The sequence below is a fragment of the Rhinopithecus bieti genome, unplaced genomic scaffold (genome assembly GCF_001698545.2).
Source record: "Rhinopithecus bieti isolate Rb0 unplaced genomic scaffold, ASM169854v2 scaffold_71, whole genome shotgun sequence".
Taxonomy (NCBI): Eukaryota; Metazoa; Chordata; class Mammalia; order Primates; family Cercopithecidae; genus Rhinopithecus; species Rhinopithecus bieti.
Window position 1 is genome coordinate 331300 of NW_016803101.1, and position 26835 is coordinate 358134.

The following is a 26835-nucleotide window of genomic DNA, read 5'->3' on the forward strand; positions in this document are numbered from 1 at the left end:
CATACATATGCATACACACACACACACACACACACACACACACACACACACACACACACATATATATATATATATATATTTTTTTTTTTTTTGAGACGAAGTCTCACTCTGTCACCCAGGCTGGAGTGCAGTGGCACAATCTTCACTCACTGCAACTTCTGCCTCCCGGGTTCAAGTGATTCTCCTGCCTCAGCCTCCTGAGTAGCTGGGATTACAGGTGCCCGCCACGGTGCCCAGCTAATTTTTATATTTTTAGTAGAGACAGGGTTTCACCATATTGGCCATCCTGGTCTTGAACTCCTGACCTCAGGTGATCCACCCGCCTTGGCCTCCCAAAGTGCTGGGATTACAGGCGTGAGCCACCGCACCTGGCCTATACTTTTTTTTTTTTTTTAATAGAGATGGGGTCTCACTTTTTTATAGAGATTTTGCTCAGACTGGTCTTGAACTCCTGAGCTCAAGCAATCCTCTCACCTCAACCTTCCAAAGTGCTAGGATTACAGGCATGAGCCACCATGCCCAGCCGAGATTAACTTTTTTAGCTCTCACATATGAGTGAGAACATGTGGTATTTGTCGTTCTGTACCTGGCTTATTTTACTTAACATAATGACCTCTAGTTCCATTCATATTGCTACGTATGACAGGATTTCATTCTTTTTTTATGGCCAACTAGTATTCCATTGTATATATAACCCACTTTCTTAATTCATTTGTTGATGGACACGTAAGTTGATTCCGTATCTTTGCTATTGTGAATAGTGTTGTGATAAGTTTTTAATTTTATTTATTTATTTATTTATGCGTGCTTGTGCTTTTGCTATCTAAGAATCCATTGCCAAATCTAAGGTCATGAAGGTTTTTGGGTTTTTTTTGAGACAGGGTCTTGCTTTGTTGCCCAGGCTGGAGTGCAGTGGCATGATCTCAGCTTACTGAAGTCTCAACCTCCTGGACCCAAGCCTTCCTTTCCTCTTTAGCCTCCCAAGTAGCTGGGACCATAAGTGCCCCTCACCACACCCGGCTAATTTTGTTTATTTTTTTGTAGAGACAGGGTTTCACTATGTTGCCTAGACTATGAAGATTTACCCCTATGTTTTCTTCTAAGAGTTTTATGGTTTTTAGCTCATATATTTAGGTCATTGATCCATTTAGAATTTATTTTTGTATATGATATGAGGTATGGGATCCAAATTTACTCTTTTGCCTATGTATATCCAATTGTCTCAACATTATTTAATGAAAAGAATCTTTTCCATTGAGTGGTCATGGCACCATTGTCAAAAATAAATTGACCACCCAATCATGAGTTTATTTCTGGACTGTCAGTTCCTTTCAGTGGATCTATATGAATCGATATGTCTGTCCTTTTGCTGGTACCACATTGTTTTGATTATTGTAGCTTTTTTTTTATTTTTGAGACAGTCTGGCTCTGTCACCCAGGTTGGAGTACAGTGGCTCAATCTTTGCTTACTGCAACCTTTGCCTCCTAGGCTCAAGCCATTCTCTCACCTTTAGCCTCCCTTGTAGCTGGGATTGTAGGTGGCCAACACCACACTTGGCTAATTTTTGTTTTTTCTTTTTGTTTTGATAGAGATAGGATTTCACCATGTTGCCTAGGCTGGTCTTGAACTCCTGGGCTCAAGCTGTCTGCCGGCGTCGGCCTCCCAAAGCGCTGGGATTACAGGCAGGAGCCACCATGCTCGACTGATCACTGTAGCTTTGTAGTGAGATTTGCATTTATGACATATGTCTTCCATCTTTATTCTTTTTTTTCAAGATTGTCATGTTAACGTTTTGAGAAGTCTTTGGTAAGGAAAATTGTTTGGTTTTAATCTTGTGTTTCTCACATGCTTCTGATGATGAAATTGCTTTTTTATATAATAGCTAACAACACCCTGTGGGACTGGTATTCTGTGGAAACATTTTTTGAGAAGGGTGGGAGAAAAGTGACTATGTGGGGAATATTTTATTTGCCTTATCACGTCAGCAATATAGATAGGAATAGATTGAGTTAAACTCCCCCTTCCCATTTACTTTTTCTGTTTAATCATGAAATAATTCATTCTAATGTTTTTTTGTTGTTGTTGTCAAAATATATACTTATAATTTTTTAGACAGGGTCTCGTTCCTCTTGCCTGGGTTGGAGTGCAGTGGCACGATGACAGCTCACTGCAGCCTTGACTTCCTGGGCTCAAGAGATCCTCCCACCTCAGCCTCCCAAGTAGGTGGGACTACAAGTGCGCACCACAATGCCTGGCTAATTTTTGTATTTTTTTTTTTGTAGAGTTGGGGCTTCATCATGTTGCCCAGGCTGGCCTTGGGCTCCTGGGCTCAAGTGATCTGCCTGAGTTGGCCTTCCGAAATGCAGGGATTACAAGTGTGAGCCACTGTGCCTGGCCTAATTTTGTTAATTGGGTAAATAATGATACCATTGCCATACTTCCCCCTTAACCTTAATAATTTTGCTTTTGTTGTTTAAAAAATGTTTCTCGATATGGAAAATTTCACACATACGTGAAAGTAGAAAGAATATTACAGTGAACCCCCATGTGCCTATCATTTAGCTTCAACAGTTATCAGCTTATGACCAATCTTATTTTATGAACACCAACCCCCACCCCTAACTCCCGGGTTGATCATTTTAAACCATATCTAGACATTATATAGTTTTCATCCCTGAACACTTTAGTATGTATTTTTTAAAAGATAAGGGTTTATTTTATTTATTAATTTAAAAAATTTATTTAGTTAATTTTTTTTGTAGACATGGGGTCTTTCTCTGTTGCCCAGGCTGGTCTCAAACTCTTGGCCCCAAGCAGTCCTCAGCTTCCCAAAGTGATGGGGGCAACTGTGCCTGGCTCAAAGATAGGGGTTTAAAAAAATACTAATCATTATCACACCTAAAAAAGTAATAATAATTCCTTAGTTACATCAACTATCCAAATGTCCTCATTTACTGGTTTTCAGGGTGTTTTGAGTCTTCAGATAAAACTGTGAATATTTACTAGTTTCATCTTTCAGCAGAATGCCTGTTATTTTTAAATACTTGAGTAGTGTAAGTTATAAATGTCAGATTTTACTCAATTTTATCCTTTGGATTTAAATTATCTTGAGACCCAAAAGGATCATATTTGGATTTATTGCTTTCTTTAAAAAAAAACAACTATTTTCTAGTATAACAGCTTATTAAGAAATATTTTTAATAGGTTGTAAAATCTAAATAAAGCAAATAGTTCATTGTAAAAGAATATTTTGTGAATTTCGTGTTTGCAAAACACAGAGTGATTATATCCCAAAGCAGGATTATTCCATGACTGTGAAGGCTGTCAGAACTAGGTGCATCTACAAAGGCCTCTAGAGAAGAAGGGATGTTTGTGTTTATGCTCTGCATTATGATAATCATTATGGGAATTAATTGCCCAGAAAGCGGTATAGTCATTTCTTAGTTATTCATAGACTGCTTGATAAGTTTGTGGATTATTCAGTTTTTATTTATACTTCTTTTCATTGTGATCCATTACCATCTTTGTCTGTAAACAAAAAGAAATGGTGGGAGAGAAGGAAAATCAGATTAATCAAGTTGAACATTTAAAAAAACTTGGCTTAGGCTAAATGGTTTAGTTAATATAATAAATACTAATTTATTTTTTTCCCACATTTCATCTAGGAAGGGAAAGCAAATTAGTAATGCCTTTCTCTGTCCCTATTGAACTACTCCATTGACAGACAGGACTCTAGGCATGACTTTTCTTTGCTACCGTTATCTTGAGACATGCTGGGTGTTGCCATAGTTCTATTTTTCTGCCCCCAACAGATTCTTGGTCATGACCAATTCTCTCTTTGGGACTAGTAATCCGCTACTTCCCAGGGTTGCATTTTCTCAACAGAAATTGTGTTCAAAAATAAAGATCTTGACTGGCTCTGGCCAGAAACTGACTCTTGCCTGAAAAACTGATAAATTAGACTTCATCATATGGAAACTTTTGCTTTGCAAGTGATACTGTTAAGAGAATGAAAAGACAGGACGTAGACTGGGAGAAAATATTTGAAAATCATATATCTAACAAAGGACACGTTTTCAGATTGTATAATGAACTTTTAAAGCTCACTAATATGAAAATAAACAGCCCAATTAAAAAATAGTGAAAATATTTGAACATATACTTCATCAAAGAAGATACACAGTTGGCAAATAGGTACATGAAAAGATGCTCAGTGTCATTAGTCATTGGGGAAATGCAAATTAAAACTAAAATGAGGTAACTACTACATGCCTATTTGATTGTTCGTAAAACCTCAAGAAACCAAAAACAAAAAATGATCATGCCAAGTGTTGGTGAGGATGTGGAACAAAGGAAAATTTCATATATTGCTGTTAGGAATGTAAGTTGGCACCGTCACTTTGGAAAACAGTGTGGCAGTTTCTTAAAATATTCAATATGGCTGGGTGCGGTGGCTCATGCCTGTAATCCCAGCACTTTGGGAGGCCGAGGCGGGTGGATCATGAGGTCAGGAGATTGAGACCATCCTGGCTAACACGGTGAAATCCCATCTCTACTAAAAATACAAAAAATTAGCCGGGCGTGGTGGCAGGTGCCTGTAGTCCCAGCTACTCAGCAGGCTGAGGAAGGAGAATGGTGTGAACCTGGGAGGCAGAGCTTGCAGTGAGCCTAGATGGCGCCACTGCACTCCAGCCTGGGTGACAGAGCGAGACTCGTCTCAAAAAAAAGAAAAGAAAAAAAAAAAAATTCAATATGCACCTATCATTTGACCCATTCATTCCATTCTTCATTGTTTACCCCGGAGAAATGAAAGTGTATGTCTTTACAAAGTCTTGCTCGCAAATGCTCATAGTAGTTTTACTTGTAATTGCCTAAACTGAAAACAACTCAAATGTCCATCAGTAGGTGAACAGATAAACCAGTTGTGGTCTATTAACAAAATGGAACAGTATTTAACAATGAAAATGAATGAACTGTTGATGCATGCAACCACATGGATAGGTGTCAAAATAATTATGTAAGGGGAAAGAAGCCCAGCAATAGAAAGCATAATATATGATTCAGTTTATATACAACTCCAGAAAATACAAACTGCTCTATAGTGACAAAAAGCAGATTCGTGATTACTGGGGTATGTGGTGGGATGGTGAGGGCTGGAGGAAGGCATTACCAAGAGACATAAGGTATCTTTTAAGAGTGATGGAAATGTTTCCTATATTGATTGTGGCAGTGATTTAATGAGTGTGTTTGTGTTTGTGTGTGTGTATAAAATTTATCAAAAGTATATTTTCACTATGTGTAGGTTATTATATATAAGTTATACCTCAGTAAAGTGTAAAGAAAAAGCAAGCTCTGGCGCATTCTTCTTGAGTGTGAATTTTACATTGCGTTCTTGCAAAGAAAAAGAAATGAGGCTGCAGATCTACTCATCTAAAGTGTTAATTATCATTCTGGACTGTAGTGATCCATATCTTCTTTAAATACCAATGTTCATGAATTTAAACTTTTGTTTTCAGGCAACTACTCTTAGAGTGAGGAAATTAGAAGAAAACATTGAAGCAGAAAGAGCAGCGCATTTGGAATCAAAATTTAATTCTGAAATTATTCAGGTAAAATGTAAACAAATATTTTGGCCTGCATTTTCTTAATTTGTGTTACAACAGCTGGGAAAAACAGCACTATGTTCAGAGAACTAAGGTGTGCATTGAGAATGGGTCACATATTATGATGACACTCATTATTGTATATGAGGTTAGCATACAGTTGAGATATACTACCTTAGTGGAGGAGTTGGCACACTACAGCCTACAGACCAGGTCTCACCCACTGTCCTTGTGAAATTTTGTGTTGTCCATAACTGCTTTTGTGCTACAGTGGCAGAATGGAGTAGTAGTGACAGAGAACTTATCTGGCAGTCTACAAAGAAATTTGCGGATTAGAGTGTCCTTTTTCCGAACAGCTGTGGGTCGAATTTCTTTTTGAGCATATTGAAAAAACATGCATGTTATTTATTGAGTGCGTATCCTATGCATATCACTGTATTAAGAGCTGAAGGTGTAAAGATGAATAACCTCCTTTTGTAACTTACATTTCGTTACCAGAGATACTAAATATCTATCTCCAGATATATAGATGCTTACATAGATGTACAAAATACTGAAATACAATGGGAATATAATAAAGAAAAGGATTAAATCTGGGAGGGGGAATTAAATGGAGGCCTCCTAAGGAAACTATCCTTTTTGCTATGCCTTAGAGAATGAGAAGGAATTTCTAAGAGAAGTGAAAGCAGAACATTTTATTAGGGGTTAGCACACTACTGCCCATGGGCCAAGTCTGACCTGCAGCCTGTTTCTGTAAAGTTTTATTAGAAGACAGCCACGCCCATTTGTTTACATATTGTTTATGGCTGCTTGTCGAGACAGACCTATAGTCCACAAAAACTAAAATATTTACTCTGTGACCCTTTACAGAAAATGTTTACTGACCACTGTTCTAAACAACTGCTTGGATAAAGCCACTAAATAAGAATGTACTTGTTTCCTTTTGAGAAATACTTGCATTATTGAGTGGTAGAGCTTAGGGAAAAGTTTGGAGATAATGGTGGAAAGGCATGATGAAGAGTAATTATGAAAGTCGTTTTTAATGCTAAGAAACTTAGACTTATTTTGAAAGCAGTGGAAAGCCACTGCAGCTTTTGGGACAGATATGAAATCTAAGTTTAAGAAAATAGCTCTGGTACCATATTGGTAGATAAAGGAAGGGAGTGGAGATAGGAGACTGGGTGAAGAGATGATGAACACCTGAATCAAGGCAATAACTGTAGTAATGGAAATGGAAATAACAGTCCCTCAAAGATGTCCACATCTGTCCTTATCCTCAGAACCTGTGAATATGTTACCTTACACGGCAGATGGGACTTTGCAGATGTGATTTATTTGAGGATCTTGAGATGGAGTTTGTCCCAGTTTATCTAGTTGAGACTGATGTAATCATAAGAGTCCTGGCAGGAGGGTCACAGTCAGAGACAGAGATGTGATGACAGAAGCAGAGATCAGAGTAGGCCACGATGAGCCCAGGAATGTGGGTGGCCTCCAGAAGTTGGAAAAGGCTAGACAAGATTTCTTCCCTAGAGTCTCCAGAAGGAATGGAGCCTTGCTGACACTGTGACTTTAGCACCAGAAGACCCATTTCAGACTTCTGATAGACTGTAAGATAATTCATTTATGTCGTTTTAAGTTGCCAGTTTATGGTAATTGGTAATAGCAGTGATTGGAAAGATACAGGGGACAAACTGAGAATGCATGATTTTAGGTAACAAATTTGCAGTGTGAGGGGAAGAGCAATAGAAGAGAACACCAAGGTCTGCAATATGTGTGAAAGTAGGCAGATGCAGTTGACTGTCAAACTCTGAAGTCTGAAGAGAGACAATTGTAAGTTTTGAACATGTTGACTTTGAGGAGCAGTTTAGAGGTTCATAGTGCCCTTTGAGGATATGGTCATGCAAAGTCACCTGAACAGTGTACATTTACTCTTGTCATTCTGCTTTTTTGTGAACAGTTCCTTTCTTTATATTCTCTCAAGCACCTGCCGGTAGCTTATCTTGGATCAGCCAGTTTCCCAGTGTTAGGAAAGTTAAGGAAATTAGGTAGGAGGAGATTTGTTGGACCTGCTACTTTTTTGATTTTAATATTTAATAGACAGTTATGACTTTTTGCTTAAATGTTTTCTCAGCATTTTGATAATATGCTTTAAAATCTAATAAATATGGTATTTGTTATGCTTCTGTTAAAGAGATTAATTTTAATGAAAATTATGTACCTATAATAGTATTTTGTTTGCTTAAATCTAGGAAGGTAGAAAGTATCTTTATGAACTTAGATACTCAGTATAAACTGTTAAGATGTTCTTATTTCATGTTATTTAGCTGGCCAGTTATTATGTTTGAGCACTACTTTGTGAACAAATGTAATAGACTGTATGAAAATAAAATATATACACTTATTTCCAGAAGAAAAAGTAGTTTTAAGCTTATTTGGCTTTAGCAAGTTTGAAAATCATCTCACTTTATTTGTGCTCTTGAATTTCATGTCAAGGAGGATGGTGGGGTTGCCAAAATCAGTAAATGAAAAGTAGCTTTAAGCAGATAGATTAAAACTAATTTAGACTTAAAAAAGTTATTGCCTTGATTTAGGTGTTTATTATCTCTTCACCCAACCTCCTATCACCTCTCCCTTACTTTATTTGCCAGTGTTAGTTACCAGAGTTATTTTTCTAAAACTTAGATTTGATATCTACATCAAAAGCTACTTATATTAAAAGCTACTGCTTTTAATATGTCTAAATTACTTAATTTACATTTTGAAAGACTTTTTTCCTATCTTGTTTTAATTAATACAGTTTATAGTGTTTTACCTTATTGTTTAAATAACTACTAATGCAAGTTGCAACTATATTTGTAAAGATTTTGATTAAAATTTATGTTTTCACTTTTGACTTTAATGAAATGTTCTTCTTACCTAAAATTCTCAGATCCCTATATTCGAGCATGTCTGCTAAAGCAAACTTGTATACTTTTCTTTAAGATCAGGTCCCCAAAATGGCATCAATAAGTAATAAGATTGAAGTTTTCTTTTTCTTTTCTTTTCTTTGTTTCCTTTTATGATTTCAGCTTTTATTTTAGATTCTGGGGGTATACGTGTAGTTTGTTACCAGGATATATTGCCTAATGCTGAGGTTTGGTACATGATTGATTTTGTCAGCCAGGTATTGAGTATAGTACCCAATCGTTAGTTTTTCAACTCTTGCCCCATTCCTGCCCTCTTCCCACTAGTAGTCCCCAGTGTACATTGCTGTCATCTTTATGTCCACAATTATCTAGTGTTTAGCTTCTACTTATAAGTGAGAATATGCGGTATTTGGTTTTCTGTTCCTGTGTTAATTTGCTTAGGATAAGGGCTTCCAGCTGCATCCATGTTGCAGCACAGGACATGATTTTGTTCTTTTTTGTGGCTACATAGTAATCCATGGTGTATATATACCACATTTTCTTTATCCAATCCATCATTGATTGATGAGCACCTGCGTTGATTCCATGTCTTTGCTATTGTGAATAGTGCTGTGATGAACATAAAAGTGCATGTGTTTTTTTGGTAGAATGATTTATTTTCTTTTGGATATGTACTCAGTAATGGGATTGCTGGATCAAATGGTAGTTCTAAGTTCTTTGAGAATCTCCATTTCACTTTCCACAGTGGCTGAACTAATTTACATTCCCACCAACAATATATAAACATTTCCTTTTCTCAGCAGCCTCATCAGCATCTTAACATGCTGTTTTTTGACTTTTTACTAATAGGCTGAAGTTTTAAGTTCATGAAAAAAACACAGTTTCAAAGTTAGGTTTTTCACTGTAGTTGTGATACATCCCTGGGAATATATGGTTAATTACTATAAATATGAAAATTATTACCTATTTTTTACTTACATGGTTTAAAATTAATATTTGATATCTCAGTGCTATGACTTAGAAAAAATGAAAAGTTTTTATTTGAATCATAAATCTATAAATATTTACAAGTATTTCCAATGAGGTACATCTAATACTATTCAGTTTCAGAGTAGTTTGATGGAGAGTACTAAGTAGCTGTAACTAATCACCATCTTATAAACTACTGTTGAATATGTATATGAGATCTGTTATTAAGTTTGTTTGTATACTTTGGCATAAAAATGAGAAAGCAGACTTAAAAGAGATGACTCAAATTTGTTATTTTGTAGTCTGATTTTCTTTCAATTGATTGGTTTACCATTTGTGATTGAGGGTGCTTATTTTCTAAAAGAAGGTAGCACTGTAGACAAGAAGAAAATATTTCCCAGATTTACTATTTGACTTATAAACATTGGATTTAGACATAATATCAAAGAAAAATAGAATTTAAGGGGCACAATTACAAAATTTAAATCGAGTTGTATCTACCTATTTTACTACCTTACTTTAGTGTAAGAATAAACATTTCATGCCAGGTGCAGTGGCTCACACCTGTAATCCCAGCACTTTGGGAGACTGAGGCGGGCGGATCGCTTGAGGCCAGGAATTCCAGACCAGTCTGGCCAACGTGGCGAAACTCCATCTCTGCTAAAAATACAAAAATTAGCTGGGTGTAGTGGCGCATGCCTGTAGTCCCAGCTACACTGGAGGCTGAGGCATGAGAATTGCTTGAGCCTGGGAGGTGGAGGTTGCAGTGAGCTGAGATCGTGCCACTGCACTCCAGCCTGGGTGACAGAGTGAGACTCTGTCCCCACCTCCCCCTTCCCCCTGAAAAAAGAATAAACATTTCAATTATTCCAGAAATTTTGGATAATTAAAAGAATTCTGGTTATTATCATTTTTATGGATTAATGTTGAAAAATTTTCATGGCGTCTTAGGCTTTGTTTCCTGGTGAGTTTATCTTTCCTAACTCAGGTTGTGTGTTGCCATTCCTATGAGGCTTGCCTCACACAGAGTTCCATAACTTTTCTCTGAATTCAGGACCTTTGTGCATACCTCTGTCACAGGAAGGATATACCATATCATTTTGCAGTCTATGTTCTCTTAAAGCCTATGAGCTCCTCAAGAGCTAAGACTGTGTAGTTTCATGATTATTGTATATATCTTGAGCATTAGGATATTGACTGGCATATATTAAGTACTTAATAAATATTGGTTAAATAAACATTGCCAGTCAGGCACGGTGGCTCACACCTGTAATCCCAGCACTTTGGGAGGCTGAGGCGGGCAGATCACTGGAGGTCAGGAGTTCGAGACCAGGCTGGCCAACATGATGAAACCCCGTCTCTACTAAAAAAAATACCAAAATTAGCTGGGCATGGTGGCAGGCACCTGTAATCTCAGCTACTCAGGAGGCTGAGTCAGGGGAATCGCTTGAACCTAAGAGGTGGAGGTTGCAGACAGCCGAGATCACACCACTGCACTCCAGCCTGGGGGACACGGCGAGACTCAATCTCAACAACAACAACAACAACAACAACAACAACAAATTGCCTCATTAGATCCTTGTAGCCACCCTGCCAAGTAGATAGTCTAGATGACATTATTATTATTCACTATTTATAGATGAGAAGCCTCAAGTATTTGGAGTTTTAGTAATATGCCCAAAGTCACATTAATTTTGTAGATCTGGGATTCAGCCCGAGTTTTGTTGGTTTGTTTTATTCTATTATCTGTCATGTTTGGACAGCGTCAAACCCAAGTTTTATGGGTCTAAAACCCATGTTCTGACTAATGTGAAGCTTTTTTTTTCTCTCCCCACCCCCTCTTTAAACTATTTTCTAAAAGAAACTCTTTTCTTTTAAACTTTATTTTCTGAAAAGGTAAACTATCTACAGAGTTCAAAAATTAAAACAATATTAGATTGAGAGTTCTTGCTTTCATTCTTGTCCCTCCCATTCCTCTACCTTCCTGCCTGCTTATTTTTATTCTTTTCACTTATTTACCCCAAATGTAGCATACTATATACACTGATGTGGAACCTGCTATTTTCAACATATATCAACAATACATTGTTCTTGAATACTATGTGGAGAACTACATAGATAATTTTTAATAGTTGTTTTGAAAAGAGAATAAACTCATGTATTTTACAGCAACATGGATGGAACTGGAGGCCATTATCTTAAGCGAAACAATGCAGACACAGTCAAATACCACATGTTCTCACTTAGAATTGGGAGCTGAATAATGTGTACATATGGACATAGAATGTAGATTAATGGTCACTGGAGACTCAAAAGGGTGGGAAGCTGGAAATGGGGTTAAGGGATACTTAATGGGTACAGTGTAAACTATTGGGTGTTGATTATACTAAAAATCCAGACTTCACCACTATGCAGTATATCCATGTAACAAAACTGCACTTTTACACCTCAATTTATTTATTTTTGAGACAGGGTCTTGCTCTGTCACCCAGGCTGGGGTGCAGTGGTGCGATCTTGGCTCACTACAGCCTTGACTTCCCCAGCTCAAGTTATCTGCCTGCTTCTGTCCCCCAAGTAGCTGGCACTGCAAGCGTGTGACACCACTCCCAGCTAATTTTTGTATTTTTTGTAGAGATGGGGTTTTACCATGTTTCCCAGGCTGGTCTCAATCTCTTGAGCTCAAATGATCCGCTTGCCTCAGCCTCCCAGAGGGTTGGGATTATAGGCATGAGCCACTGTGCTTGGCCTGTAGGCCCTTAAATTTACACACACACACACACACACGCGCGCACACCCATGGGTTGTTTTGTAGCCTTTTTATAGCTACATATAATTGTTTTGTTGGAATGAACTTGTTTATTCATCCTATGGTTGGTGGACACAGGGAATATAGTTTGTTTTGTCTTTTTTTTTGAGACGTAATGTTGCTCTTGTTGTTCAGGCTGGAGTGCAGTGGCACGATCTCAGCTCGCTGCAACCTCCGCCTCCCAGGTTCAAGTGATTCTCCTGCCTCAGTCTCCCTAGTGGCTGGGATTACAGGCATTCGCCACCACGCCCGACTAATTTTGTATTTTTTAGTAGAGACAGAGTTTCTCATGTTGGTCAGTCTAGTCTCAAACTCCCAACCTCAGGTGATTTGCCCACCTCGGCCTGGGAATATAGTTTTAAAATGTCTTTTTATGTAGAATTTCAAGTGTATGCAAAAGTGAAATAGGAAAATGAACTTCCCACATAGCCATTGCCCAGCTTCAATACTTACCTCATGTCAATGGTGTTTTATCTCTTACCTCCTAGAACTCTCCCACTTTCAGACTTTAAAATTTGTTTTTATTTTTTATTTTGAGGGAAGGTCTCACTGTTAACCAGGCTGGAGTGCAGTGGTGCAATCACGGCCCACTGCAGCTTCGGACTCCCTGGCTCAAGGGATCTTCCCTCCTCAGCCTTCTGAATAGCTGGGACTACAGGCGCTGGCTGCCTCCAGACTATTTTGAAGTGAATCCCAGATATCAAATCACTATAACCATAAATATTTCAGTCAAATAGTATTGTTTGACAATAAGAACATCACTTTTCTATAGTAAGAAATCCATTATAATCTATATATAAGAATAAAAGATCTATTAAATTTCTTAGGCTTATAGAGATACTCATGTTTTAATGTTTCTTTTTTTTTTGTTTTTTTTTTTGTTTTTTGTTTTTTTTTTTTTTTNAGCCTTCTGAATAGCTGGGACTACAGGCGCTGGCTGCCTCCAGACTATTTTGAAGTGAATCCCAGATATCAAATCACTATAACCATAAATATTTCAGTCAAATAGTATTGTTTGACAATAAGAACATCACTTTTCTATAGTAAGAAATCCATTATAATCTATATATAAGAATAAAAAGATCTATTAAATTTCTTAGGCTTATAGAGATACTCATGTTATAATGTTTCTTTTTTTTTTGTTTTTTTTTTTGTTTTTTGTTTTTTTTTTTTTTTCGACGGTGGTTTTCTCTGTCGCCCAGGCTGGAGTGCAGTGGCCGGATCTCAGCTTACTGCAAGCTCCGCCTCCCGGGTTTACGCCATTCTCCTGCCTCAGCCTCCCAAGTAGCTGGGACTACAGGCGCCCGCCACCTCGCCCGGCTACTTTTTTGTATTTTTTAGTAGAGACGGGGTTTCACCGTGTTAGCCAGGATGGTCTCGATCTCCTGACCTCGTGATCCGCCCGTCTCGGCCTCCCAAAGTGCTGGGATTACAGGCTTGAGCCACCGCGCCCGGCCTATAATGTTTCTTATAAGAGAGGAAGAATACTTCCCTTTAGTTTTCAAAAACCAGGCCAGGAGCAGTGGCTTATGCCTGTAATCTCAGTGCTTTGGGGGGCTAAGGTGAGAGGATCACTTGAAGCTAGCAGTTCAAGACCAGCCCGGGCAACATAGCAAGACCCCATCTCTACAAAAAGTAAAAAAAATTAGCTGGGTATGGTGGTGTGCACCTGTAGTCCCAGCTACTTGAGAAGCTGAGGTGGGAGGATCACTTGAGCCCAGGAATTCAAGGCTACAGTGAGCTATGATCACACTACTGCACTTCAGCCTGGGTGACAAAGTGAGACCTTGTGTCTTAAAAAAGCCAAACATTTAATTTATTATATTTTATAAAAGAAGTATCTGAATGGATTAGTGGGTAAAAATTTGAAACTTTGAAAATTTAGATTGAGTTGTATCTACATATCTATTTTCTTTGATAGAATGGGTTATATTATACCAGCCTATCTTTCATAACACAGTTAACTCTTGTCTTCATTCTTCCACTCTTTCTCCTTTTATTTAAACATATTGAGAAAGGGAATAAACTGTCTTTTGTTTGTTTATCTTTCTTTTTTAAGCCAAAACAGAAGGAAGTGCTTGGATGAATGATAATCTGTTACTGTCAAAGTATTCTACTCAATTTAAGATTGCTGCTAGCATTTCTTAGCTTGATTTAATTACTTGTCTGTCATCTGGTAGTTACGGATTCGAGACCTTGAAGGAGCTTTGCAAGTAGAAAAGGCCAGTCAAGCAGAAGCTGTTGCTGATTTGGAAATGATCAAGAATGAATTCAAAGAAGTTGAAAGTGCATATGAGCGAGAAAAGCATAATGCACAAGAGAGCTCTGCAAAACTAAATTTGTGAGTATTCTACTGTAAAATTCTCTAAATTAACATAAAGATTTTATAAAAGCTATGTAAAATATGAATGTATACTATGTATTTTTGATATAGCTCCCATTAATGTCAGTGGTAGATTGGGGTAAGTGACTTCATAAAACATAACTATACTTTCCTGTATAGGTAAAAATGGAACTGCTCTTTTGGATATTGAAGTATATTATATTCCAAGTAGCCCAAGAAATTGAGTAATATACTAGGAAGTAAATATATTAATGTAGTTTGTATTATATGATTGATGTAATGCAATATCTTTAAGTATGAAGACCAGCTTGGGCAACATAGTGAGACTTTGTTTCTACAAAAAAATAAAAAAAATTAGCCGGGTATAGTGGTGTGCACATGTAGTCCCAGCTACTCGAGAGGCTGAGGTGGGAGGATCACCTGAGCCCAGGAGTTCAAGGCTGAAGTGAGCTATGATCTAAGGCTAAGATCTGGGGCTAAGATTTCTAAGCCACGTAAAATGGTCTATATGAAGATGGATAATATTTGACATTTTCTCAAACTACAGAAATAATAATAATAGCAGTAATACTACTACTAGTGGCTAACATGCATTTGTGACTCACTATATACATAGCACTGCATCGTTTCATTTGTCTAACACCCTATGAGGAAGGTACTTTTAAAAATCTCTTTTACAGATGTGGAAATTGAGGCTTAGCCAGAGTAAGGACATATAGCTCCTAAGTGGCAGAATTAAAATCTTTCTGACTCCTACTGATTTTATTTCAGTTCAAAAGCCTTTCATCTTCAAAATTCTGTGAAATGCTTTAAGAAGTTTATAATGCATTAATATGTTTCCAAAAATAAGTCAATAGTAGACATTTTAAACCATTTCCCCCCGGAGGGTGGGAATTCATACTACTATTCATTTGTGGCATGATAATACACTGGCATATTAGAATTATATTTTAATCTTTGTTTCTATTTATGGCAAGTAGATAATGGTTTTCCATTTGTAGCCACAATATAAAGATTTCTTTTAAAATGCTTTATTGGCTGGGCACAGTGGCTCACACCTGTAATCCCAGCTCTTTGGGAGGCCGACTCTGGTAGATCACTTGAGTTCAGGAGTTCGAGACCAGCTTGGCTAACACAGTAAAACCCCGTCTCTACTAATACAAAAATTAGCCAAGTGTGGTGGGGTGGTGGGCACCTGTAATCCCAGCTACCTGGGAGGCTGAGGCAGGAGAATCACCTGAACTCGGAAGGCAGAGGTTGCAGTGAGCTGAGATCATGCCATTGTACTCCAGCCTGGGCAACAGAGGGAGACTGCGTCTCAAAAAAAAATAGATAAATAAACAAAAAAAGGCTTTATTTATTATAAGAAGTGAGTTAATTTAAGTGAAAGTATTACTTAAATAGTGGTAATTTTGTGTGACAAAACCATGAAGATTGTACCTGAAAGACTGAAAAAATTAAAACTCTTTTAAAATGTTGGTTTCTTTAATTAATAATACTTATAATATTTTAAACCAATAATTGTTAACTGAATTTCCTTGCTTCCTCTAGTATGACTTAAATGACATTCTGTGAATGTTATTCTAAGGACTTATTTCTCCTTCATTTTTTTTGAACCGTTGCTTGAATGTGCACATTTAATATATTTCAATGTATTCAAATTTTATTCAAATATGTATTCAAATATTATTCTGCATATCTATTTGAAAGGCTTTTATGTGGAACATAGTGAAGATTTCTTTACTTTTGCTTTAAGGTAATGATTAGGACCTACAAATAAAACTGTAAGAAGTCAGAATGAGCTCCCAATAATTAAAGCTTTCTAGCAATGAAATAATAGACATCTTTCAGGGAACTAGTGAGCTTCCTGCCTTGGGAAATTCAAAACACAGAGTGGATGATTCTCTGTCATGGATGTTGAAGAAGAGAGTCTCATAAAGATTGGACCGGAGGAATTTTAACCTACTTGCTAACAATTAAGCTCTGAGTCTAACCTATATACTTTCCTAATTGGACCCCAAAGCAGTTCTTTTCCTTAAGTTTGTTTTGCTGTTAGTTGTATTTTGGTACTTGAAAATTTTTACTCAAGTTTAATATTCCAGTAAGCACCAACTGACAATTCTAAACATTGGTTACATATTCCAACTAGGCACTAGCTAATTAACACTCCTAATGCTTTAACATAATGTCCCTTATCGCTTCTTCATCTGTATATAACTGTCATAATAATACACGTTAAATATTATAAATAATGACAGGTAATCGTTAAAGCCCAATAATCGTTGAAAACTTCTGTGACTTTCCTTTTCCCATCCCGTCTTCCTTTTCCGTGTATGTGAAATGAAAGCCACTTCCACCCCTTCTATCTGTAGTATAACAAGGAATGATACGACTTGAGGGATCTACCTGTACTTCCATTTTCCATTTTCTGCCTGTACTTCTAACTATACTTCAGCATCGTCTTTAAAAAAGGTTTTTAAAATTTTTTAAATATTTTTTTAAAGAAGATTCTGAATTTCTGAAAAATATTCTGTTGTTTCAAAGTTGTTCTAAGTTTTGGTTAATGTATCACAAATAGAGAATTGATAGATTTTAGGTCTTTAAGGTAAATAATACTTTTAACTTACAACTTTGAGAATGTGGAGTTTTGGAGTAGAATATTGTTTTACCTGTTGTGAACTGATGTAGCAGTTCATCATGCTTGAACCTGCCATTGGTTAAGGTTCTTAAGCTTCTGTTTCTTGCCAGGTAAACCTAGGCAGGATCTCACTAAAAGGCAGGAGAAAGAAAGCTGTGTTTATATTGCAGAGTTATAGTTTTGGTCCATAGTTTCATAACAGTAGGCATTCCTGCATGAAATTATTTTAGATGGAATGTATATATTCCATCATTCTGTAATCAAAATTTCTTAGTGTAAAATTTTTTCCATCTAAAACTTGCAGTATGAAACTAAAGCTTTTCAATAATCTTTTGTTTTCTTTTGAACATTTTTTTTTTAATTATGGGTAAATAATAGTTGTACATATTTATAGGGTACATGTGATATTTTTATACAAGCATCCAATGTGTGATGATCAAATCAGGGTAACTGGGCTATCCATTAACTCAGGCATTTATCATTTATTTATGTTAGGAACATTCCAGTTCCACTTTTTTAGTTATTTTGAAATATGTAATAAATTATTGTTAACTATAGTTGCTCTGTTGTGCCACCAAACACTAGATCCTGTTAGTTCCATCTAGCTGGATTTTTGTACCCATTAACCATCTGAATTTTCAAATATAGTAAAGTCTTCATTAGCTGTGATAATTGATTGCTGGGCAATAGTAGGGAGAAAGAGATCATAGTAATCCTCAGGTATAGTTGAAAGTTAAATTTAATTTGGAACATCATTAGTCAAATATATCATACTAAATGGACTGCATCTAAATTTATTTCTTAGACTCAATATTTAGGAATTTAGTTTTCTAAATATAACACCCAAAAGGATAAATATGACAACAGTATTGTAACTTAGTAGCACTATTTTGTTTACATTGTATGTAAAACATAGTCCAAAGATGGCTATTTGTTAAAATAGCCTGTTATTGTCAAATTCTTAGCTGAAGTATTAAAAAAAAAAAAAAAAGGAAGAATGGAGCTCCAGTAGGAAAGAAGTCATCCTAGCTACAGACTTACTTCTCCTCTCTTCCCTTTCTTGCCTAAATCCTCCACCTTTTAAGTCCTGGCCCTTTCCCATCAGAATTCAGAGACGAGGCATCTCCTTAACCTGCCCTACTCTTGCCCCACTTACTCCCTCTTGGTTGGGAGTTTAGCAGCGTGGTAGGAGTCAGCTTTTTTGAGTTGTCCACCAGAATGCTCAATAGCAAGGTGTGTTCCCCCATTTCAATGGACACAGTTTGGCCTTTATTTATAAAATAGTACCCCCCCCAGCAAAAAAAAAAAAAAAAAGCTGTGTGTGTATTGTGTGTGTAATGACAGATGCACTTAATTTTATATTTTTTGAGTAACAGTAATTTTTAACTAAAATCTTGATTTTATCAAATTAATACATGTACACAGTCTAATGAATAAAATGGTACTGTTAGGCTCATGAAAAACAAGTTTCATGCCCCATTGCTCTCCACTATTAGTTTCTACTCCTTTGATGCATCTACTTTCAAATCTTAGTGCTCTTTCTTCTGAAATTTGATTTCATATTTCTAAATAACAAGCATAGTATGCCATTTTTTAAGTTTCTGCCTTTAGATATCTATTGAGTTCTACTTATATATCTCTATTATATGCTTCTCCCACACCACAGACACTTACTCCTTCCCTCTTTCCATCCTTTCCATAGAGTTATATTTTTGGATTCAGCATACTTTATTTTTTCTACAGTTTAATTTTTGTTAACCCATCTTTTTTTTATAGCACATTTTATTGTGTTCTTTGTTATTTATTGTCTGTCTTATGTAACAAGAAACTTTGTTTATTACTGTCTGTCAATGCCTAGAAAGGTACATAAGAGCTGCTAAATAAAGATTTATGGAATTGGGCTGGATGTGGTGGCTCATACCTGTAATTCCAGCACTTTGGGAGGCTGTGGTGGGAGGATTGTTTGAGGCCGAGGTGGGGGAGGATTGCTTGTGGTGGCGCATGGTTGTAGTCCCAGCTACTTGGGAGGCTGAGGTATAAGGATTGCTTATGCCAAGGAGTTCGAGGCTGCAGTGAGCTATGATCATGCCACTGTACTTCACCATGGGTGACCAAGTGAGATGCTGTCTAAAAAAACAAAACAGAAAATATTTGCAGAATCAACAGATGAGAATAGTTAATAATTGCCTCATTTTAAACTGTATTAGTTTATGTGATTAACCAATCACTTATTAAATTATTTCTAAACATTAACAGAACCGAAAGTCTCCCATGTTCCTACCCCTCAGAGATCCTATCATTTTAAATTTCTTCTAAGAGGTGGTCCTCCTGGACTCTTTTGTCTACTTGTTCCAGTCTGGACAAGTTTTTTTTTTTTTAATTTATTTTTATTTTTTTTTAGACTTTAAGTTCTAGGATACATGTGTGCAATGTGCAGGTTTGTTACATAGGTATACATGTGCCATGTTGGTTTGCTGCATCCATCAACTCGTTTACATTAGGTCTTTACATTCGGTCTTTCTCCTAATGCTGTCCCTCCCCAAGCCCCTCACTGCCGGCCAGGCCCCAGTGTTTGATGTTCCCTTCCCCGAGTACATGTGTTCTCATTGTTCAGTTCCCACCTATGAGTGAGAACATGTGGTGGTTGGTTTTCTGTCCTTGTGATCGTTTGCTCAGAATGATGGTTTCCAGCTTCATCCATGTCCCTGCAAAGAACGTGAACTCATCCTTTTTTATGGCTGCATAGTATTCCATAGCGTATATGTGCCACATTTTCTTAATCCAGTCTATCATTGATGGACATTTGGATTGGTTCCAAGTCTTTGCTATTGCGAATAGTGCCACAGTAAACATATGTGTGCATGTGTCTTTATAGCAGCATGATTTATAATCCTTTGGGTATATACCCAGTAATGGGATGGCTGGGTCAAATGGTATTTCTAGTTCTAGATCCTTGAGGAATCGCCACATTGTCTTCCACAATAGTTGAACTAATTTACACTCCCACCAACAGTGTCAAAGCATTCCTATTTCTCCACATTCTCTCCACTACCTGTTGTTTCCTGACTTTTTGATGATTACTATTCTAACTGGTGTGAGATGGTATCTCATTGTGGTTTTAATATGCATTTCTCTGATGATCAGTGATGATGAGCATGTTTTCATATGTCTGTTGGCTGCATAAATGTCTTCTTTTGAGAAGTGTCTGTTCATATCCTTTGCCCACTTTTTGATGGGGTTGTTTGTTTTTGGTTGTAAATTTGTTTAAGTTCTTTGTAGATTCTGGATATTAGCCCTTTGTCAGATGGATAGATTGTAAAAATTTTCTCCCATTCTGTAGGTTGCCTGTTCACTCTGATGGTAGGTTCTTTTGCTGTGCAGAAGCTCTTTAGTTTAATTAGATCCCATTTGTCAATTTTGGCTTTTGTTGCCATTGCTTTTGGTGTTTTAGACATGAAGTCCTTGCCCATGCCTATGTCCTGAATGGTATTACCTAGGTTTTCTTCTAGGGTTTTTATGGTTTTAGGTCTAACATTTAAGTCTCTAATCCATCTTGAATTAATCTTTTCTTCTAGGGTTTTTATGGTTTTAGGTTTAACATTTAAGTCTTTAATCCATCTTGAATTAATTTTTGTGTAAGGTGTAAGGAAGGGATCCAGTTTCAGCTTTCTACATATGGCTACTCAGTTTTCCCAACACCATTTATTCAATAGGGAATCCTTTCCCCATATCTTCTTTTCGTCAGGTTTGTCAAGATCAGATGGTTGTAGATGTATGGTGTTATTTCTGTGACCTCTGTTCTGTTCCATTGGTCTATATCTCTGTTTTGGTACCAGTACCATGCTGTTTTGGTTATTGTAGCCTTGTAGTATAGTTTGAAGTCAGATAGCGTGATGCCTCCAGCTTTGTTCTTTTTGCTAAGGATTGTCTTGGCCATGCGGGTTCTTTTTTGGTTCCATATGAACTTTAAAGTGGTTTTCTCCAATTCTGTGAAGAAGGTCATTGGTAGCTTGATGGCGATGGCATTGAATCTGTAAATTACCTTGGGCAGTATGGCCATTTTCATGATACTGATTATTCCTACCCATGAGCATGGAATATTCTTCTATTTGTTTGTGTCCTCTTTTATTTTCTGAGCAGTGGTTTCTAGTTCTTGAAGAAGTCCTTCACATCCCTTGTAAGTTGGATTCTTAGGTATTTTATTCTCTTTGTAGCAATTGTGAATGGGAGTTCACTCATGATTTGGCTCTCTGTCTGTTATTGGTATATAAGAATGCTTGTGATTTTTGCACATTGAGTTTTGTATCCTGAGACTTTGCTGAAGTTGCTTATCAGCTTAAGGAGATTTTGGGCTGAAATGATGGTGTTTTCTGAATATACAATCATGTCATCTGCAAACAGGGACAATTTGACGTCCTCTTTTCCTAATCGAATACCCTTTATTTTTTTCTTCTGCTTGATTGCCCTGGCCGGAACTTCCAACACTTTGTTGAATAGGAGTGGTGAGAGAGGGCATCTTTGTATATGTTGGTTTTCAAAGGGAATGCTTCCAGTTTTTGCCCATTCAGTATGATATTGGCTGTGGGTTTGTCATAAATAGCTCTTACTATTTTGAGATATGTTCCATCCTTACCTAGTTCATTGAGAGTTTTTGGTATGAAGGGGTGTTGAATTCTGTTTAAGGCCTTTTCTGCATCTATTGAAATAATCATGTGGTTTTTGTTGTTGGTTCTGTTTATGTGATGGATTACATTTATTAATTTGCGTATGTTGAACCAGCCTTGCGTCCCAGGGATGAAGCCAACTTGATCTTTGTGGATACACTTTTTGATGTGCTGCTGGATTTGGTTTTCCAGAATTGTATTGAGGCTTTTTGCATCTATGTTCATCAGGGATATTGGTCTAAAATTCTCTCCTTTTGTTGTGTCTCTGCCAGGCTTTGGCATCTGGATGATACTGGCCTCATAAAATGAGTTAAGGAGGATTCCCTCTTTTTCTATTGATTTGAATAGTTTCAGATGGAATGGTACCAGCTCCTGTTTGTACTTCCGGTAGAATTCGACTGTGAATCTGTCCAGTCCTGGGCTTTTTTTTTGGTTGGTAGGCTATTAATTGTTGCCTTAATTTCAGAACCTGTTGTTGGTCTATTCAGAGATTCAACTTCTTCCTGGTTTAGTCTTGGGGAGCGTGTATGTGTTCAGGAATTTATCCATTTCTTCTAGATTTTCTAGTTCATTTCCATAGAGGTGTTTATAGGTGTTTATAATATTCTCTGATGGTAGTTTGTATTTCTGTGGGATCGGTGGTGATATCCCATTTACCATTTTTTATTGCATCGATTAGATTGTTCTCTCTTTTATTCTTTATTAGTATTGCTAGCAGGCTATCTATTTTTTTGATCTTTTCAAAAAACCAGCTCCTGGATTCATTGATTTTTTTGAAGGGTTTTTTTTTGTGTGTGTGTCTCTATCTCCTTCTGTTCTGCTCTGATCTTAGCTGTTTCTTGCCTTCTGCTGGCTTTTGAATTTGATTGCTCTTACTTCTCTAATTCTTTTAATTGTGATGTTAGGGTGTTGATTTTAGATCTTTCCTGCTTTCTCTTATGTGTATTTAGTGCTATAAATTTCCCTCTACACACTTCCTTAAATGTGTCCCAGAGATTCTGGTACGTTGTGTCTTTGTTCTCATTGCTTTGAAATAATATCTTTATTTCTGACTTCATTTTGTTATTTACTGAGTAGTCATTCAGGAGCAGGTTGTTCACTTTCCATGTAGTTGTGCGGTTTTGAGTGAGTTTCTTAATCCTGAGTTCTAATTTGATTGCATTGTGGTCTGAGACAGTTTGTTGTGATTTCTGTTCTTTTACATTTGCTGAGGAGTGTTTTATTTCCAATTATGTGGTCAATTTTAGAATAAGTGCGATGCGGTGTTGAGAAGAATGTATATTCTTTTGATTTGGGGTGGAGAGTTCTGTAGATGTCTATTAGGTCCACTTGGTCCAGAGCTGAGCTCAAGTCCTGGATATCCTTGTTAACCTTCTGTCTCGTTGATCTGTCTAATGTTGACAGTGGGGTTTTAAAGTATCCCGTTATTATTGTGTGGGAGTCTAAGTCTCTTTGTAAGTCTCTGAGAACTTGATTTATGAATCTGGGTGCTCCTGTATTGGGTGCATATATATATAGGACAGTTAGTTCTTCTTGTTGAATTGATCCCTTTACCATTATGTAATGGCCTTCTTTGTCTCTTCTGATCTTTGTTGATTTAACGTCTGTTTTTTCAGAGACTAGGGTTGCAACTCCTGCTTTTTTTTTTTTTTTTTTTTTCCCGTTTGCTTGGTAGATCTTCCTCCATTCCTTTGTTTTGAGCCTGTGTGTGTCTCTGCATGTGAGATGGATCTCCTGAGCACAGCACACCAATAGGTCTTGACTCTTTATGCAATTTGCCAGTCTTTGTCTTTTACTTGGGGCATTTAGCCCATTTACATTTAAGGTTAATATTGTTATGTGTGAATTTGATCCTGTCATGATGATGTTAGCTGGTTATTTTGCTCGTTAATTGATGCAGGCTCGTCATAGCATTGATGGTCTTTACAATTTGGCATGTTTTTTTCAGTGGCTGGTACCAGTTGTTCCTTTCCATGTTTACTGTTTCCTTCAGGAGCTCTTGTAAGGCAGGCCTGGTGGTGACAAAATCTCTCAGCATTTGCTTGTCTGTAAAATATTTTATTTCTCCTTCACTTATGAAGTTTAGTTTGGTTGAATATGAAATTCTGAGTTGAAAATTCTTTTCTTTAAGAATGTTGAATATTGGCCCCCCACTCTCTTCTGGCGTATAGGATTTCTGCGAAGAGATGTGCTGTTAGTCTGATGGGCTTCCCTTTGTGGGTAACCTGACCTTTCTCTCTGGCTGCCCTTAACATTTTTTCCTTCATTTCAACCTTGGTGAATCTGAGAATTATGTGTCTTGGGGTTGCTCTTCTCGAGAAGTATCTTTGTGGTGTTCTCTGTATTTCCTGAATTTGAATGTTGGCCTACCTTTCTAGGTTGGGGAAGTTCTCCTGGATAATATCCTGAGGAGTATTTTCCAGCTTGGTTCCATTCTCCCGTCACTTTCAGGTGCACCAATCAAATGCACGTTTGGTCTTTTCACATAGGCCCATATTTCTTGGAGGCCTTGTTCATTTCTCTCTCTCTCTCTCTCTCTCTCTCTCTGTATCTAGATATATATATATATATATATGCACACACACAGCCATGTGTGTGTATATATTATGTGTGTGTGTGTCTTATATATATATAAGCGATGGGATCTCAATCTGTTACCTAGACTGAGTGCAGTGGCACAATCATAGCTCACTGCAACCTTGAACTCCTGGGCTCAGGCAGTCCTCCTGCCTCAGCCTCCTGAGAGTCTGGGACTACAGACACACACCACTCTGCCTGGCTGATATTTAAATTATTTTGTAGAAATGGAGTCTTCTTTTGTTGTCCAGGCTGATCTTAAACTCCTGGCTTGAAATGATCCTTCTGCCATGGACTGCCAAAGTGCTGGGATTACAGTTGTGAGCAGCTGCACCTGGCCTATCTGAGCGAAACTTAAATAGGAAGGTGAATCCTTTGAAAAGAAATTCATATGTCTTCAAACTGAATGTGAATTATTTTTGATTATTCTTCCTTTTGGATCTTCCATGCCACCACACTGGTTCTACTTGCATGGACATTCAGATGTGAGACATTTGTTCCATTTTTAATGTTGTATTTTAATTTTAAAATTGTTTGGTAGTACGGTTTTCTCATTCTTGAGATAGTCTCTGAGCTAATTGAACTATGGTAGGTGGGTTTTGCTCATCAAAAATGGTGGTGCAACCAAATCAACACTAACCAAATCTATTTTGCTTATAGCTTTGGGCATACTACAAATACCTACTATCAAAGGGGAAGTAATATTGCTTTGAAGTTTTTCATTTAAGAATATGCAGTACTTTTGTTTGAAAAGGAAAGGCAGCCTTAAAAAGTCTTTTAGCATGAACACATGATATGTAGTACATCTGCCATATGTCTTAAAGGTGTGTAATATCAGTTGATCTAAGCATGTTTGAAAAACCTGCTCTGACACTTTAACTTTTCAGATTAGAAAGAGAGTATTTCTCCAAAAACAAGAAACTAAATGAAGAGATCGAGGAACAGAAGAAAGTAATTATAGACCTCTCAAAGAGACTCCAGTATAATGAAAAAAGTTACAGTGAGTTACAGGAAGAACTAGTAATGGTAAGAATAAAAAAGAAAACCCTATGGCAATCACTTTACTGGGTCATAGTTGATGTATAGCAGGGTTGTTTTTCCTTACCACATTCCATGAGATAATAGTATGAAAGTTATTTTAGTGACAAACAAAATTTCCAAAACTGGAAATGCTGATTACATCAAAGATATAGATAATGAAATCTCTCTGATTTGGAATAATTGGGGAAACTAACTGAACTAGTAAAACTCTGAATTATAGAATTTTCAAAAGTGTATTCAAATGTTTTCATTTTTTTATTGTACATAAAACAGTGTTACTTAGATTAAGGGTGATTGGGGTTTGTAATTAACACATCTGATGATTTCAAAGACTTCCTTTTGTAATTGTTTTGTACGTGATCACTCTCTCTCCATTCTCCAGTAATCTAGCTTTTACACTATAACCAAATTCATCTTTGTAAAATATTGGTCTGTTTTTGTCAACCTCTCTTTATTCAAAACTCATCAGCATGTCAGTGCCTCCCTGTTGTTTTTGAAATAACGGCCAGCTTCTTGTTGTGTAATCTCAGGAGCTTTTCCTTTTGTCTTCATGTTAACTTTTCTACCCTCTTCTTTTGCCTTTGCCCTCTATCTGTCTTGCTTTAGCTTCATTATAGTGTTCCTTGTTTTCTAAACACATTTTTTTTTTTTTTTTTTTTTTTTTTTTAAAAGATGGGGTTTAATTCACTCTGTTGCCCAGGGTAGAGTGCAGTGGTGCAATCCTAGCTTACTGTAATCTCCAACTCCTGGGCTCAAGCACTCCTCTTGCCTCAGCCCCCTGAGTAGCTGAGACTGCAGATGTGTGCCTCTGTGCCTGGCTGGTTTAAAAATTTTTTTACAGAGATGAGGTCTCGCTGTGTTGGCCAGGCTGGCACCAAACAAGCAGCCTCAAGTGGTCCTCCTGTCTTGGCCTCCCAAAATGCTGGGATTAAGGTATGAACCACTGCACTTGATCTAAACACATCTTTTCATATATTCTTTTTTTTTTTTTTTTGAGACGGAGTCTCGCTCTGTCCCCCAGACTGTAGTGCGGTGGCCGGATCTCAGCTCACTGCAAGCTCTGCCTCCCGGGTTCATGCCATTCTCCTGCCTCAGCCTCCCAAGTAGCTGGGACTACAGGCGCCCGCCACCTCGCCTGGCTAGTTTTTTGTATTTTTTATAGAGACGGGGTTTCACCGGGTTAGCCAGGATGGTCTTGATCTCCTGACCTCGTGATCCACCCATCTCAGCCTCCCAAAGTGCTGGGATTACAGGCTTGAGCCACCACGCCCGGCCCCCTCTTTTCA

At 37.3% G+C, this 26835-nt stretch overlaps 1 protein-coding gene across 4 annotated transcripts in view; it reads left to right on the top strand.

Moving 5' to 3' along the window:
• Window positions 1–26835, top strand: part of CCDC171 (coiled-coil domain containing 171) — a 399071-nt gene that overhangs the window by 83418 nt on the left and 288818 nt on the right. For all 4 annotated transcript variants that reach the window (XR_001889029.1, XM_017891142.1, XM_017891322.1 and 1 more), the window contains exons 8-10: window positions 5518–5610; window positions 14466–14626; window positions 25396–25534. Coding sequence is in view for 3 of the 4 variants with exons in the window: in XM_017891142.1 (XP_017746631.1) it covers window positions 5518–5610; window positions 14466–14626; window positions 25396–25534 (393 nt within the window). In the remaining variant the exon portion in view is untranslated. The remainder of the gene's footprint in view (window positions 1–5517; window positions 5611–14465; window positions 14627–25395; window positions 25535–26835) is intronic.